The 15,635-nt window shown below is 37.2% G+C and overlaps 2 protein-coding genes across 2 annotated transcripts; both read right to left on the bottom strand.

The window, feature by feature from the left end:
- Nucleotides 1-1,485: 1,485 nt before the first annotated feature.
- Nucleotides 1,486-4,550, bottom strand: LOC116213416 (ubiquitin-fold modifier-conjugating enzyme 1). Its single transcript, XM_031548333.1, has 3 exons — nt 4,115-4,550; nt 3,619-3,680; nt 1,486-1,977 (listed from the first exon to the last, which is right to left on the bottom strand). Exons 1-3 carry the CDS (start codon nt 4,445-4,447, stop codon nt 1,848-1,850), a joined length of 525 nt encoding a protein of 174 aa, XP_031404193.1. The 5' UTR covers nt 4,448-4,550; the 3' UTR covers nt 1,486-1,847.
- A 545-nt stretch (nt 4,551-5,095) lies between these two features.
- LOC116213415 (sucrose transport protein SUC4) lies at nt 5,096-9,799 on the bottom strand. Its single transcript, XM_031548332.1, has 6 exons — nt 8,968-9,799; nt 7,260-8,002; nt 7,017-7,080; nt 6,890-6,933; nt 5,701-5,874; nt 5,096-5,615 (listed from the first exon to the last, which is right to left on the bottom strand). Exons 1-5 carry the CDS (start codon nt 9,476-9,478, stop codon nt 5,713-5,715), a joined length of 1,524 nt encoding a protein of 507 aa, XP_031404192.1. The 5' UTR covers nt 9,479-9,799; the 3' UTR covers nt 5,096-5,615; nt 5,701-5,712.
- Between the last annotated feature and the right edge of the window lie 5,836 nt (nt 9,800-15,635).

The raw sequence follows: 15,635 nt of genomic DNA, 5'->3' as shown, positions 1-15,635 counted from the left end.
GGAGACCACCATTTTCGACGAATTCCCAACAACTTATTAACACAAACGGACCCTTTTCCAGTTGGAAAAACCCTTGTCGAAAGGCCCTTCGACAGCTTACCAACAAGAATATCCATCAGTAATCAATCACTGACGAACAAATCAATCGGAAATTCATGGATAACATATCTATAATTACCGATGAACTACTTCATCGGTTTAGCGTCAGTAGTTACCAATAATAATCCGATGAGATTTTTGTCGAAATTCTCGGTGTGTCCGGTTTTATTTTACTAAGCCAAATCATCGATCACTGAGGTTTGATGATGAATAATAACATGGCAAGGAAAACGAGTATATCTATATTACATGGTGAGCTATGTAAATACAATTATATCAAAGCCCTAGGCAAGAGCCCTTCCACGAGGTCGAGTTTTGTCACATAGCATTTCCTAAGCAACCTTCATAAGATAGAACTCGAAGGTATACACAAAGACCGCATCCGATTGAACCAGTTCTTTTACTACCAATATCAGGTTGAGCAAGTTGCATAACATTGTGCTGAAAACGATTCATGCCGTAAAACCCGAAAAAGAATGGATCAGAAAAGCAAGGGTTGTTTATTTATTTAGCCCATTGCCGCTTCGAGGTTCAGGCTAATTTACCAGCATGGTGAAACAGCAGGCACGAACCTTGCCGTTGTCCACTTGCTGCTAATGATCGTAACGGACCGTAATATCAAGACTAACCCCAGTGAGCACAAGACTAATATGGAGTATGCTTGTAAGGTTTAACAAAACCTCAAATACTGCAAACCTTTACCTAAATCAGTTTTCTGACCGGTTTACATTATTTGTGTATATATATATATATATATATTGATAATTACATTGTTTGTGTATAAGATTGCTGTATTCAGCAAAAAGAAATAAGATTGCTGCAAATCGGTGAAGAAATATAAATCAGTAATCCACACGTACGCCCTCTATTGATTGTATTGTTTACATCATTATCTCGTACGCCCTCTATTTGATCGATCCATAGGTAAACGTAGCATCTCTTTAGATACTCTTAATGACCCTTCTCATAATGAGAATGCATATTTCCGATCCGGTTCAATATGCAATGAACTTATACTCATCAAATCAACTCCATCAACATGCAATGAACTTATGGAATCGACTCGATCAACATATTATTGATTATATGTTTATAACTCTAGCCCATTCCTAATTTGGTAGGAACCGATCTACTAATTCATTTTATTGGTTCTCATCCTCTGAGAGATAGACCAAGTATCAAAACAGAGAACTCATGATTTTCGTCTTTTTCTCGATCATAGTTTCAGACATAAAAGCAATGAGCAAAAGCTCTACAAGCAATTATGTTTGGCGTGAAATAATGGAATTATAAACATTATGCCATTACCTTTACATTCTTCAGGCACAAGAATGATCACTAGAGAAAAGAGATGATATTCTCTTCACTTTCAAACTAAATTTGAACTTCGAACAAACCAAATTGAGATCATTTTCCAAAATTTCCCAACTAGGTGAGTAATGAACCACTGAGAGTCAGGATCTTTTCTTCCCCGGTCATTGCCAGGTATCGTCCCACAACAAAAAACAGGTTCCAAAGGAATATACAGGAATACTAACCGAGAAGACACTACCAGGAGTCTCAAAAGTCTTAAATCAAGTGAGAAATTATAGCTCTATCTGTAACTCACACTTCTCAAAGAGTTGTACACGACTGCAAATATCCATAGTTCAAATTGCCACTAGCACTGCAGTACTTATTTTCTCTTTCGATATAATTATGGAGCTCTAAATGGGGGCCCTTTTCCCCCTACAATCTCAAGATCGGACTTATGTTTCAGTGGATGATGCAGCATCATCTTTGTGCTTAATCATACCTGAGTCTACAAGTATGGGAACCTCTGCAGCAAGCCACGGAGCTAATCCTAAACAGAGTGCATGCGCAATGCCGAACCGGGGACTGTCAAAAGTAAAATAGGAGAGTCCATAAGAACAACAATCAAGTCTCAATTCCTCGTATTTAAGTGGAGAAATAACATAATCCACAATAAGTAACAAGCTAATGTACTAGGACAGCCATTTTTTAGCTCGAGAATTATTTAAAGTTAAGAATGAGGAAATCAATTTTGGCATGATCGCTAGTAGAATGCGGAACAGTTCTTAGCCAGTGCAAGTAGACAACAAACTTCAATGAGACGAAAGCGATGCTCAAGAATTAATAAGGCACTTCAACTTAGATGAGCAAAGCAGTCTTGTCGTTGGGGGATTTTCCATATCTAACAACGAAAATGAGCCTTAGAGGAATTTCACATAACAGCATACGAGACGCATGAAAGTAGACTTCATTCAACATCCCACTAGGAGGGAATTTCGAGTGAGTTTAGCGTCAAAATATTCCTTGTTAAAAGATAAAATTCACGCCATCTAAGAGAAGACCATACAAGCTCTGAAGATGAACTGAACATACTAAGAATTGGCCTGCACAAATTAATAGCTGCTATGATGATGATAGAGAACGTTGAGAAAGAAAACAGCTACGTGATACGTGAATGATCTACAACTGCCGTAGGAACATCCAACCATGAAATGAAGCACATTGGTATACTCTTGCTAACTACATGATGAGTCCCTACTAAGGTTGAACGTATCTCCAAGGTCTGATTTTGCTGGTACTACAAGTCTTCAAACCAACGGATCATCAGAGCAACTACTACAAGAAGCTTTCCAAAAGCCCCTGTCAACATTGCGAGATATAAAATTCTCCTTCCGATTTTTTTTTTCCCCATCCTCTGTTGTCATCTTTAGGTTGAAGCGATGAGCCTCAGTCATTATTTAATGGTGTTTCAGACAGCAGAGAAACATCCGATATACAACTTAATCAATAAGTCAAAATGTATATCCGATGTTTTTGACTCATCGAGGCGTTTGATAAATTAAGTGCTTAATTTTTAAGCACTTAATTAGTTAAGGAAAAAATGTATAGGAAGAGTGGATAAATGATAAGGATGGGGAGATGTTTTGTGAAGGAGAAAGAGCACCAATAAATAAAAAATGACTTATTTTATTAAGTCAAATATTTTTGCTTAACTCATTACGTAGTTTTTGACTTATTGATTGAGTAGTTTAGAACCTCATTTCTTATCTTTCCCTCTTTCTCCCATTCATTTTTCCTTATAACTAACTTGTAATTAACTTTTAAGCACTTATTAATCTAAGTTGAAACAAACACAACCTAGTTATTATGTTTTCTTATAGTCATAGTCAGGCCCTGTTCTAAGCACATTCACGAGGTTTCTTCCTATCTCCCACAGAAGTTCCAGATATACAACTTCCGTTCAGCTCCAACATATTTCTCTCTCACTTCGACTGGATCAGTCAAGTCCGTCTATCCTGGTGATAAGACTTTCATAACTTAAAGCATCTGAAATCATATGGCTGAGCTTTGACATCGTTTTCCTAACAGTAATCTCTGTCCCCGAGATCTCCATAAGGCTCAGTTCTGGTACTAGTTGAATGCTACTTCCCCGAAACAAGGCCGATTAAAAGCTTGCATGCAATGAATAAAAGCATTTCAGCTAGAAGGACAGAGCCTTGAAATTACCAGTTCTTGGCCCACAGGGGCTTGAAGTGCACCGTCAAGCATATCTTCCCTCCCCTATACATCTGCAAAGACCCAGAAGACTATCAACCGAAATCCAACACCGTCAGCTAATCAAACAACTGAGAATTCAATAAGGGTCAACTTCAATTTCCCAGGAGACGTTCTCGATTAGAAATCAATTAGCCTACAATAGTTAAAATGATTTTGTATCAATCATTACCTAAATGCGCCCGAAACATCCAAGGAAGCAGCTAAAATCCCATCAAATAAGTTAGAAAAAAGAACCTTCTCATAAGGGCAATACTTCACGAAAAAATGAGCCTCAGCAGCAATCAAACTGACCGGAATGAGCAGATAATTGCAGGTCCAAGCATTGATTTCACGTTGCTAAAAAGGTAAGGCTTTGATTTTTCACGCAACTAAGCCGAAATTCACCGTCTTCCTCATCCATTACAAAATTCCAATTGTAAAGGGGAGGGAGAGAGAGTGTGTGCACCTTCTGGGTTTTGCCGTCGAGCTGAGGGAGCTCGATCTCGGGGGCGGTGGCGGGATAGGTGACGGGGATGTCGAACTGGAGGTCGAACTCGTACTTGAGGAGGTTGTGGACGTACCAGCACTTGCCGGTCCACCGGGTCCCCTCCGGGTTGGCGGCGGAGATCCTGAACCAGTCATTGTCGTTGGACTTGTTCATCTGGGTGTAGGCGATCATGGCCTTGTACTCCTCCTTCAGCCGCTGCGTCCACGCGCCGCCGTCCCTCGGCCCGGCCTTCACCGTCAGCAGGGGAATCTGGGTAAGCGTCGATTTCGTGTTCGGGTCCCACCCCTCCATCTTTGAGACACCACACGGCGCAGATCGGACGTGCAGCGGGGGGAGAGAGAGAGAGAGAGAGAGAGAGAGGACAGAGAATCAAACGGGGCGACGCAAAGAAGGAAGAAAGAATATGGGAAATGCGCAGAATTCCCTTTCCGAGCGAATTTCACAAACAGGCCCTTCAGTTTGTCTTATTTAGAAAAGGACTTCTATACTTCTTATGTTGTTATAATGAACTCCCGTTGAGTCCCATATTGTCTAAGAAGGCCATCTTGCCATCTTGGATTGGACTCCAATGGGCGGCTGGCAAATTCTATCATCCCTCGACATGAGCCGGAGTCCAACCTCCGATAACTGTCAGATTATCTCTATATTATGTGGAGTCTCAGAAAAAGTTGATTTGACCATTGACGGAAGTGGCAAAAAATGCACTAAAGACTGAATAAGCTTTCCGAATAGGCAAATTCCACAAAACCTCCGATTCCAATGGCTAGGAGAGGCCAATCCGCCCCTAAGTTAGCCAAGAAATTCCGACAGTGTCGATCATATTGTCCATTATAAAAGGCTTATATCGCATGGAAGTCTTATCTCAAGATCCTCATATATAACTCAATTGTTTCGCAAGATACAAAAAGGAACAAGAGAGAGAACAGAACAGAACCTCCGTGACAACGAACCATCAGTAAAATACCATTTGATCTTAATATTTTAGACGAAACAAGTCCGAAATCCCAACACTTGTACCATCTTCAGCACCATTGCCTCATCATGGAAACATCTCCATTCGAAGCATAACAAATCAAAGCTCTCTACCAACCCTCGCAAAACACTCTGATAGTGTGCATTCTTAAATGAAAAGGCACCTAACAAAATGCGATACACAGAAAACAAGAATACCGGAATGACGGGGATATATATACACAAAGCATGATCATTCGCTCAATGAATTTTGAACGCATTGCCACCGTTATATGTAAATAAACTTAAAAGCCTACACCTCCTACCTTCTCACAGCATCGACGATGCAATCTACAATCAAAAAGAAAGAATTTTCTTCGACAGCTCTTTGGCTGGTGGCCAAACTCACTTGTTTCGAATTCAAATGGCAGTGCCCCAAAAATACGTGGCACCCAGCCTCCTTCCATGGAAGCAGTGGAAGGGAGAGTCCTCAAATAAAAGCGGATAACTGCAAGCAAGAACAATTACGAATTACTCATCTTGCTTGGCAAAGAATTTCTTCAACTGAACTTCCGCAGGTAAACAGAACCTACATCTTGAGTAATTCAGATGACAGCCCTGGGTTTCTGCTGCACACTAGTTCGAGGAATAGCCAAGATAGCTATAAGCCCAGCAGCAAAGGCTGCTACAGCTGCCACTGCAAAAGCAGGTGAATTCCCACCACCGAATAATTGATCCCAAGGTCCACTTCCAAGGGACACGATCACCTGTTAACAAGTTTTGTTGAGAAAAAAATAGAAAGAAAGAAAAGCTCGCACTCCTGGATGAGAAAAAATTAACTAAACATGCAGCAGACATTTGCTGAGAGTGCTCAGGTTTGAATTATGGCGGTTTTCTTCTCTGGAAGTGTTTCCAGAGAAAATAAAGGACACACATGAATAATTTTTCCAGAGCATTACAATTAGCTAAGCCATGATCGTCTTGAGTACACCTCAAAAGACACAAAGTATAGATGACCACTGCACTTATTTAGCTCACTTTCCACCTCAAGTTTTCGATCTTTTAATGTCCTCTGTTAATATATTGCCTCATGAATGTCATGCTCATGACAACCAGCACTATATCCATGTAAATGCAGCATTATTGACCTTACATTGAACAGAATGAATCCTTATTTCCGCTGTTGGAAGCTTCAACAGTTTCTTTGAAATTAGGAATGCAGAGCCCAATTTAAGGAACTCCGCACATTAGGGGCATCATCCAGTTTACACACATTGCCATTAACAAGTTACCCATAATGGAAGGAGCTACTTACAAACTAGGCCTTCACAGTTGGACAAGGTTTTTTTCTGAAGACTAGATCAAGGTTGAACAAGCATGGAATTTGGCTCACATTTTGATGCTAATCGGAACAACCAACAGCTATAATTTGGTCTGAACTCTGAAGAGGTGGGAAGTCAAATAAAAACAATTCCCCAACTAAATGCTGGAATACCAAGAAACGTAAAGGAAAACTAGACTGAAAGAAATATTACTTTGATAGCTAATGTTGCTAGCCTTCATATTGTCCTCCCACTTAAAGAGGGTTTCATACACTGCTCAAACATACTAATTTCGACTCATTTACTGTGCTCAAATTACCATAAAGCGTCATCTAACGATTTTTGCTTACATTTGACACTATAGCTCACTTGTGTTGACTTTAAGAGAGGTAACTAGGGAAAGCAGCAGTTACATATATAATATATAAACTGCAGAGGATACAAAGCAGAAGACCCATACCTGAGGGATAACGATTGCCAGGTTCAGAACACCCATAGATAACCCTGCAAAAATAACCAATTAAATTAAGCCACTTTACAACCACATGCAGAGCCGAGATTTTCAACAAGAACTGCAAGATGCATACCTTGACCAAGTCCCAGATTCTCAATACGGGTTGCAATCAAGGCATACGGAACACTATAAGTGATCTGCAATAGGATATTCCAATCATTCAATTGCAGGAATAACTATTACAGCATAATGAAAAATACACAATTGCAGGAGATCTATCCTCTTAAGTCTACCTTTATAACTTTCTAAGTGAAATTTTTTCTACGCAAGTGAGCATAAGTTCAAGTAGAAGCCCTGGATAGTTTTAGATCCTCACCGACAACGGAAATCCGAGTACTGAAAAAATCACTACAGCAGCAATTACAATTCCCTCAGGAGGTAAATCTCTGCCTTCGAAATCCACTCTGTTCACATAAGTGACTATAAGCATTGCGAGAAAAGAGAGAGCCATGAGAACATTCGAAATCCCCCACACGAAACCTGCACCCCACTTACTGCAGAGCTTCTCCATGAGTATTGAAGTTATCCCAAGGACAACAGATTGCAACATGAGACCTAAGGCACCCATTCTAACTCCCATGTTGTAGTTCGGTCCCTCATTAGGCTTGCCACCGTAAATCTCTCGACCCATCCAATCAGTGTCGAAGAGAAGGAAGGGAAACCATCCAATCCAAGTCAGAGCTGTGACAAGCAATATTATCCATACAGTCCCAGAAAAATATCTAAATGTCCCAAAGAGTTCCCACATGAAAGCTTCTTGAGTCTCGCTTGACTGTTCAAGTCCTCCTTCAGCTGAGGTCGGTTGCCCGTCATTTGAACTAAGGGGCACCTCCTGAGCCGCAGAGACGCTTATATATGTGGTGACGGCAATAAATGCAATGTCGATGAAGAATGCAGACTTCAGATTGGCGCAGTTTATATCGCATGCATCGGTCATTGTAAAAGGAAAGACCTTATACCATCCACTGAACGAACCGGTAGCAAAGCCAAGAATGTTGCCAACAGCCATAAAAAGTGAGAAGTATGCATTGGCCACTCGAGTCCTTCTGTGGTCCTTCCCTGAAGTCAAATAAGTTCAGCTGAAATCAAATGCCAACGACTTGTTTTCACATAATTCTTATCATTTAGACTCTTACATTTACCGTAAGGTGCAATCAGGTGATTTGCTCTTTCGCAAGTGAAACAGGGAAATGAAGAAAAAGGGGAGCAAATGATTCTTGACCGAAGAGCACTCAGAGCTGTTTCGGTTTCATCTAAATGGAGAAACATAGTATCCAGCCAGTAATGATCTATCATCCCGATCTTCCCCAGGGCAGGCTTTGAGTTGTACTGGTTTTAGTAAATTTTCCAATTCTCTTTTGCATTATGGTTTTTTATAGCATATTCTGTGAGCTGACTAAACATCACTTGCAATGTCAAGGACAAGCAGCATGCCAACCTCCAGGATTAACAACATACAGCACATATATGACAGTTAAATCATGGAAAGATCATGAGTAAATGCTTAGTCCGAAGTTGCCATGATAATATACACACTGTTGATCGCATTTCTGCTCAAATTTACTACTTTTAATGTTCCTCGGCTGCGAACATTGTTGGGCAAAGTTACTGAGTTGAAGCAACTAAAACATTGACCTCCGCAAGAATCATGAGCTTCCAAATGAAGTTTAGATCACAAGGAACAAAGGAATCATAGTGTATGATTGGCAAAGAAGGAAAGCAGAGTACAACAATTCCTTGCTGTGGACCAACTCAAATCATGGGATGAGAAATATCAAGCAGATAAGGTCAAATTAAGAATAACATACAAACCGACAAAATCACTGGTTTTATTTATTTTTCTTCCAATTAAGAAATGCACGAGAAAAAGGGACAAAATTATCGTAGCGTCGAAAAAAGAAATAAAACCAGTCAGATATTCGATGCCTTCTTCCTCCGAAGCAATCAATTGTAGGGTTTCGAAGAGATAAGATTGAATCGGACATGAAACATTGAACCCCAGAAGGAATTGAGCTGAGAATTACCCGTGAGATCGGCGAGCAGAGCTCGGCAGGGGCCCTGGGTCATGTTATTAGCGACGTCAAGGATCCAGAATCCGAAAACGAAGGCCCCGATCGCCCGCGGCCTGGTGGTGCCTCTGTCACCGAACAGCCAGCCGATATCAGCTGAGTGGCCGATTATCAGTACAGCGACGGCGATGCACAGGGCTCCCGCCACGATGAACGGCCGCCGGCGGCCGAACCGGCTGGTGCACCGGTCGCTCATGTGGCCGACCAGGGGCTGGACCAGCAGCCCGGAGAGGGGCCCGCAGAGCCATATGACGCTGGCCCAGGCGTGGGGGATGCCGAGCTCCTGGACGTAGGGCGTCAGCAGGGAGAGCTGGAGGGCCCACCCGAATTGAATCCCGCCAGCTACGGAGGCCACCCGGAGGAGCCGTCGGAGCGGCACGCGGGACTTTACCGGCGGCCGATGAGTCGTGGGGTGTGGCGGGGGTCGGGTCCTGGCGCGGTCGCGGTCAGAGTCAGGGATCGCCATCTCTCTCTCTCTCTCTCCCCCCTCTATGGATTGGGAAGCTCAGCTGCGGTGTTTCAGTCTGCTAGCTTGTGACTATACTTCTTCGGAAACGGTTTTCTGTTGTTGAGTGCATGAGAGGGAAGTGAGAGTTGCAGAGGAAGGAGGGAGGGAGGGAGGGAACGAGGTGGCGGGTTGGAGTGCGACGCGGGTGTTTGTTACGGTCGTTTCGCGACTTATTTCCGGTTTTACCCCATTTGAGCTGAGCTTACTTGATCCGGAGCGGACAAGCCACCCGACCGCAATAGCAAACCATAGGACGGTCTAGTGGTCTTAGGGGGTCGGACCCGTATCACACCGTGATGTCGACGACTATGATCTAATACGATGAAATGTAAATCTTTTTTGATAGAGATATATTAATTAACAATCGTCAACCCCAGAGGGGCAATTTGTACAAATAAAATGAGTATATATATCGGCATAAAGGAGGTCTAAGGCTCAAGAGGGGAAGTAATAAAATATCATGTTGCTTAAACAAAAGTCTCTCTCGCAAGCTTCTAATAGAAAATCCTAATATAATTGATAAAGGAACACATCATGAAAATTGAATCTAAAATCTATTAGTTATCAGACAAAACGTGCGTTACTTCGTTATATCATTTTTATTAGAAAACTATGATTTTATTAGCCTTGTTAAATGGACAGTCACTATGGATCAAAGCCTTTGTAGAACTTGTCAAGTGTTGCAATGCAACTGTTAGCATAGCTCATATGTTATCATTCAAGCAGATAGTTTGAATTGGAAAGATTGCAAAATAGGATATGTTTCTAAATTTGAAAATGTAAAAGATTCCAACAAAAGCATTCAGTGCATGATACTCGATTTCAAATTTGAAGTCAAGTTCTTACCTTGCTTTTTTCACTGTTGTATCATCCTCTTTTCTGGGTGCAACTTGAAAGAATGAATAATAATTATAAGGTCTAATATTTGTGGGTGGATTATACAATGAAGTAAAAAAGAATTTCAAATTAGTATAATATTAAAACAATAAATATATAGATAGCTAAGATACGAAAATAATGCAAAAGACAAGTCCAATCTCCAACGGTAAGTTCGGATCATAATTTACTATCGGGAATAGTAAATTATGAACCGGTTCACTGGTTTTAAATTCTACAGCCAAACCGATCTGGTCCACAATCATAAGTCAGGGGCATAGGAGAGGTTGTTCGATCAAGCAAAGGGCAAATCGGGGAAATCAGCATGCTGGATATAATTAATATTTTCTGAAATAGAAATCAAGAAAAAATATCGCATCATCATATAAACTAAATTAGTGGATATCTTCTTCTTCTTCTTTTTTCGATTACAATAGGAAACTCATAATCTAATACAAAGAAATGAAAAAAAAATCTAAATAAAAGGACACAAATAATCCCACTAATGAGAATCAAACATAAAACCATTAAGTTATTAAGCGGTGATATTAATCACTGTACTACACTCCCTTCTCCAGTGGATATCCTTTAGATTATTTAAAATCTGATTCATATTATTTTAAAATTATGTAATTCGTAAGAAATTTGTTATTGCGAGGGCTGGGGCCTAACTGCCAAGTTGCGGAAGATTGTTGCACTTGCAGTTCCATCTGTCGGCCCAAGGAAAAAAGGCAAAACGATTTATCATAAAATAAAATATAAAAAAGAAGAACAAGGAAAAAGAAAAAAAATCCTAGGTAGAAGGACGAAAATACCCTCCCTAAGATACTGATAAATTTGTTTATTTGGATGAGGGCCACATATGTCGAACCCAAAAGCAATGATGATGCGGGGAAGGTTGGCGGCAGAATGTTATGGTTGTAAAGAGCTAAACCTGCGTTTGAATGTCATAAGTAGACATGATGAACTTCTAGCTTTTTTTATTTGTTTTTTTCCCAATAAATATGGAAAAAGATTGTAATGTTTTAAAAGATTTTCCTTTTGTTTTTGGCTGGAAAATTTTTCTCTATAATAAGGCTGTAATATTTACTTGGTTTGGATAAGTGCGTAATATTTCATAAAAACTAGAATTAAGCTTTTTGTACTTTTTTAATAATTTTAAATTTTAATAATATGAATATTTCTAAAAGCTAAAGAACTTAAAACTGATGAAGAACAGGATGGTAATGGCTCGTTGACGGCCTCCATTCCAAACTCGAAATTAGGAGTGGCAATATGTATCCAAATATATTTGTTACTTCTATACCTTTCTTGGCTTGGCTTCTTGGCTAAGATCAACTTTAATATATTTGTTACTTCTAATTTCTTTATTATGCTATGAAAGTACGGTAATCTTTTTTAATAATCTAAAACTGTTGTTCATATTGCTATTTGTCAATGCCATAGTTTTTTCTTTTTCTTTTTTAATTTTCATTTTCATTGTCTTTTCTTGTATATGTGTGTATATATATATATATATATTAATTCTTTATTATTTATTTTTTCTTCTTCTTATTTGTGTATTTATATGTAAAATAAAAATATATCCAAGCATTAGCACGGCCTAACTCACTCATATCGCGCTCCAACTATAATATATTTTTTTGATATGATCATGGATGGATTAATTTGGAAGAGCAAGAAAAAAAATTAAGGATAAAGAATATAAAAATGGCCTGTTTGGTTTCATGATCAGATTTTAGAATCATGATTTTGATTTTAACTCTACCCACTACACAACAAAAACACACGTTTTCCAAGTCAAATTTATAATACCATCTCATTTGTCTTTTTTCACAATCAAAATCAAAATCAAAATCAAAATCAAAGTTATTTTAACTCTGAAACCAAACGCCCCCTAAGAATTGGAGATTGATTTTGGGATAAGAGGGCGAATGGGGAAAACTCCCCACTCGCAGTTTCTTTTTTAATTTCATTTTTTAGTTTATACAATTTCCTTTAAATTCTTCTTTGTTCCCAATTATTTTTAATCCAATCCAAACAAGATAAAAGATAATTCGATTAACCAGTTGATGTAAATAATGTGGTCGTTATGGTCGGACCAATATCTTTAGAATTTTTTTTTTCTCAACTTCATTTGGAAAAATTTCGTATCGAAATAACTAGCTATACCAATTACGATATTTGCAATGTTCTTTCCATCTCTCGAGTATTTAATTTCTTTTTTCTTTAATTTTCACGTTTTATAAAACTCTTCGACTTTAGATTTGGAGTATCTTATTTTCACGCAATTTACAGAGCTCAACAAGCAATTGGTATTTCATGATCAACCGATCATGTCATTTATTTAAAAAAATAGTTATTTTCTCCAATTTTGGTCTAGATTTGTCCCTATGTGCACTAGTTTTTTTTCCTTTTTTTTCAATTACTATATTTGTATAAATGTTGTCACTTATAGCAATCAAACCTTTACCGCTCCCAAACAAATAAAACATCACGTCTATGTACCTATCATGTACATAATTTTTTTCAAATATTGTAGAATTTGAAACCGTGTGTATCCTATCTATCTATTTTTTTTCTAAAAAATTATACATTTATCATGTACTTTGTTTTTCTTTATAAATATCATTCTTTTTGATCCACATTAATTATTTTTATTCATAGACTTTCCTCTTATGTATTGTATCTTTTTATGGCTTATACTTATAGGCTTATAGATAATACTTTTTCTCTCTTTTTTGGGCGAAATGCATTTTCTCCCTTTACCCACATAAGAAGATCCAATCAAGAAAATTAGTTTCATTTTTAATTTATTTTCACAAACTTGTAAAATGAGATTATTTTTATTTCCTCAAAATTCATGATATTCTCCATTACTTAATGTTATTTATAAATTTTTAAATCATTTGATGCATTTTTTAGGCCGCGGCGAAGCGCGGGTAAGTACCTAGTTATATACTACATTGAAAATTATGCTGTAAGGTGCAGATTAGCGAATTTATCCCTTCTCTTTTTTCTTTTTCAAAAATAGCCCCTTCCTCGGCTTTAGAAACGTTAGGCCGAGATGAACCTGATCCCCAAGTTCAAGTGCATTATGTTTTTTCGGTATATACTTTGGTATTTGAAAGTTTAACGAGTCACAATTTATCTAATTTGATTTGGTCGATCTGTTAAGAGATAAACCCCTCTCAATATGATTTTTTTCATTAATAATATTCGAATTCAAAATTTTATTTAAAGAAATTAAACGTCGAATCGCTTAAAATAATTTACTGGCTTTCGTGGCGAGATTACCCCCTCATTATTGCCTTTGGTGGGAGGTCGGTTTCTTCTCCATCGTTTGCATCAATTATTGCTGACTTTAGCAAAAGTTGTTAGGTTATAGAAAGGTGATTAAAACGTGCCTCAATTCAGTGACATGTGTATTTGTATGTATGTGAGTGTCGGTTCTCGTCCTAGTAAAACTATCCATATCCACGCCAGCATGTGCTTGAGACTCTTGCCCGACCTCGGATAGCCACCTGTCATCTGAATATCGCATTTTCTTTCTTAACTAGGAAGAAATTCGCACGATGCCGGGTTCTCAAAAAAATTCAGTGAATAATAATTTTTTTCTCATGATCAAAATGTGAAAAAGGATATTAATAACATTGAAAATAATAATAAATAAATTAATATAGTGTAGCTTATTTTCAAATAAATAAGATAGTCTAATTTCGCAACTATCTTAACTTAATGAATATATAGATGTGGAAGAAAAGGAAATGAGAAACTTAATCAAATGATATGATAAGTATAAAAAGGCAAGAGCAGATACTAATTTTTTATATACAAATTACCATATATATTTATATAACACATGAAATTGCCATTATTATCTATAAATATAATTTTTATTAAGCGAATTCCTCTCGAAAAGCATAAATGAATATAAAAAAGACCGGAATCTATTTTAAATGTATATGGAATGAAGAAGAATGATATAAATGTAAAAATAAATTAATAACAATTTGACGGGAAAAAAATTTCAATAGGATAGTCATAGTGTACTTGAATCTATGAATAAATTTAATGAAATTAACTAATTTTATACGTACCAAAAAAATAATTAACTCGTATTATTATATCATACACATTAATTTCCTAAGATTAACTAATTGAGATCTTATAATTTAAAAAATTATGAGTTATGACTTCATATATAGAGAGAATAATTTAATAAAAATAATAATAATAATATTTTTTGCTTAAAAAGAAAAGGAAAAGACAGACCAAAGAATTGAGGGATTGATTAAAACCAAAGCCATTCTACCAAAGAAATATCCGAACAATTCAATAGGATCCACTTCATCTTTATTTCTCTATAAATTTATAAAGACAAATTACGTATAGTATCATTTTGAGAAAAAAGTGCTCACGAGTATTCAAATGATTTTGTACTCAATAATTTGTAGGATGTGAAATATTTTAGTTAAATGACATATTGATAATTAAGACATGCTAATTTTGAATTTTTTTGGAAAACGTAAAAAAGAAAATTGAAAGGATGGATTGAAACGAAAAAGAATGAAAATTTGCGGGTAAATTTGAAAAGAAAAGAAAATTGGTTAGAATGAAAAAGAATAAATAGTGGACACGTGTCGTATTTATAGCTAGAGAAGACTCAAACAACAGTTTTATTTTTATAAGATGATATATTTTATTTTATTTTAAGTTTACTAAGTTTATAAATAAGTTAAATTCTTAATTTTCCTACAATATTCTACTGTCGCATTATTGTGTTGTTGTTTGTCTCTCAACGCTTCCGACTTATACTTATCCATACTTTATATATTTCAGTCATCCTCCTATTTTCAGAGAAATCATGAAATATTTTTAGCTTATTGATTGAAACTAACCTTGTTTATGTGTTTACTTGGTATTAAATATATACTTAATAAGTTTTTTCTTATAATACATGATGATGAAGAATAGTTAATAAAAATAGTGAAATATGACACAATAAATAAGTAATTATAATAATTCTCTTTGACAATCAATAAGAGAAAAAAAAAAATTGGTATAGTTATGCTTCATGATAGTCCCCACACCAATCGTTGATCAAATGGCCATTTAACTAAAGACTACGGACCATTAAGGTTGTGGATAAAATAAAATCTTCTTCGATAGTAAGGTATTGTGTCACAATGATCAATTGCTTCCAAAATATCTTCTTTATTATCTGAAAAAAGCAACT

The sequence above is a fragment of the Punica granatum genome, chromosome 7 (genome assembly GCF_007655135.1).
Source record: "Punica granatum isolate Tunisia-2019 chromosome 7, ASM765513v2, whole genome shotgun sequence".
NCBI lineage: Eukaryota > Viridiplantae > Streptophyta > Magnoliopsida > Myrtales > Lythraceae > Punica > Punica granatum.
The sequence above is the reverse complement of the archived record's forward strand: the minus strand, read 5'-3'. Positions and strand labels throughout refer to the sequence as shown.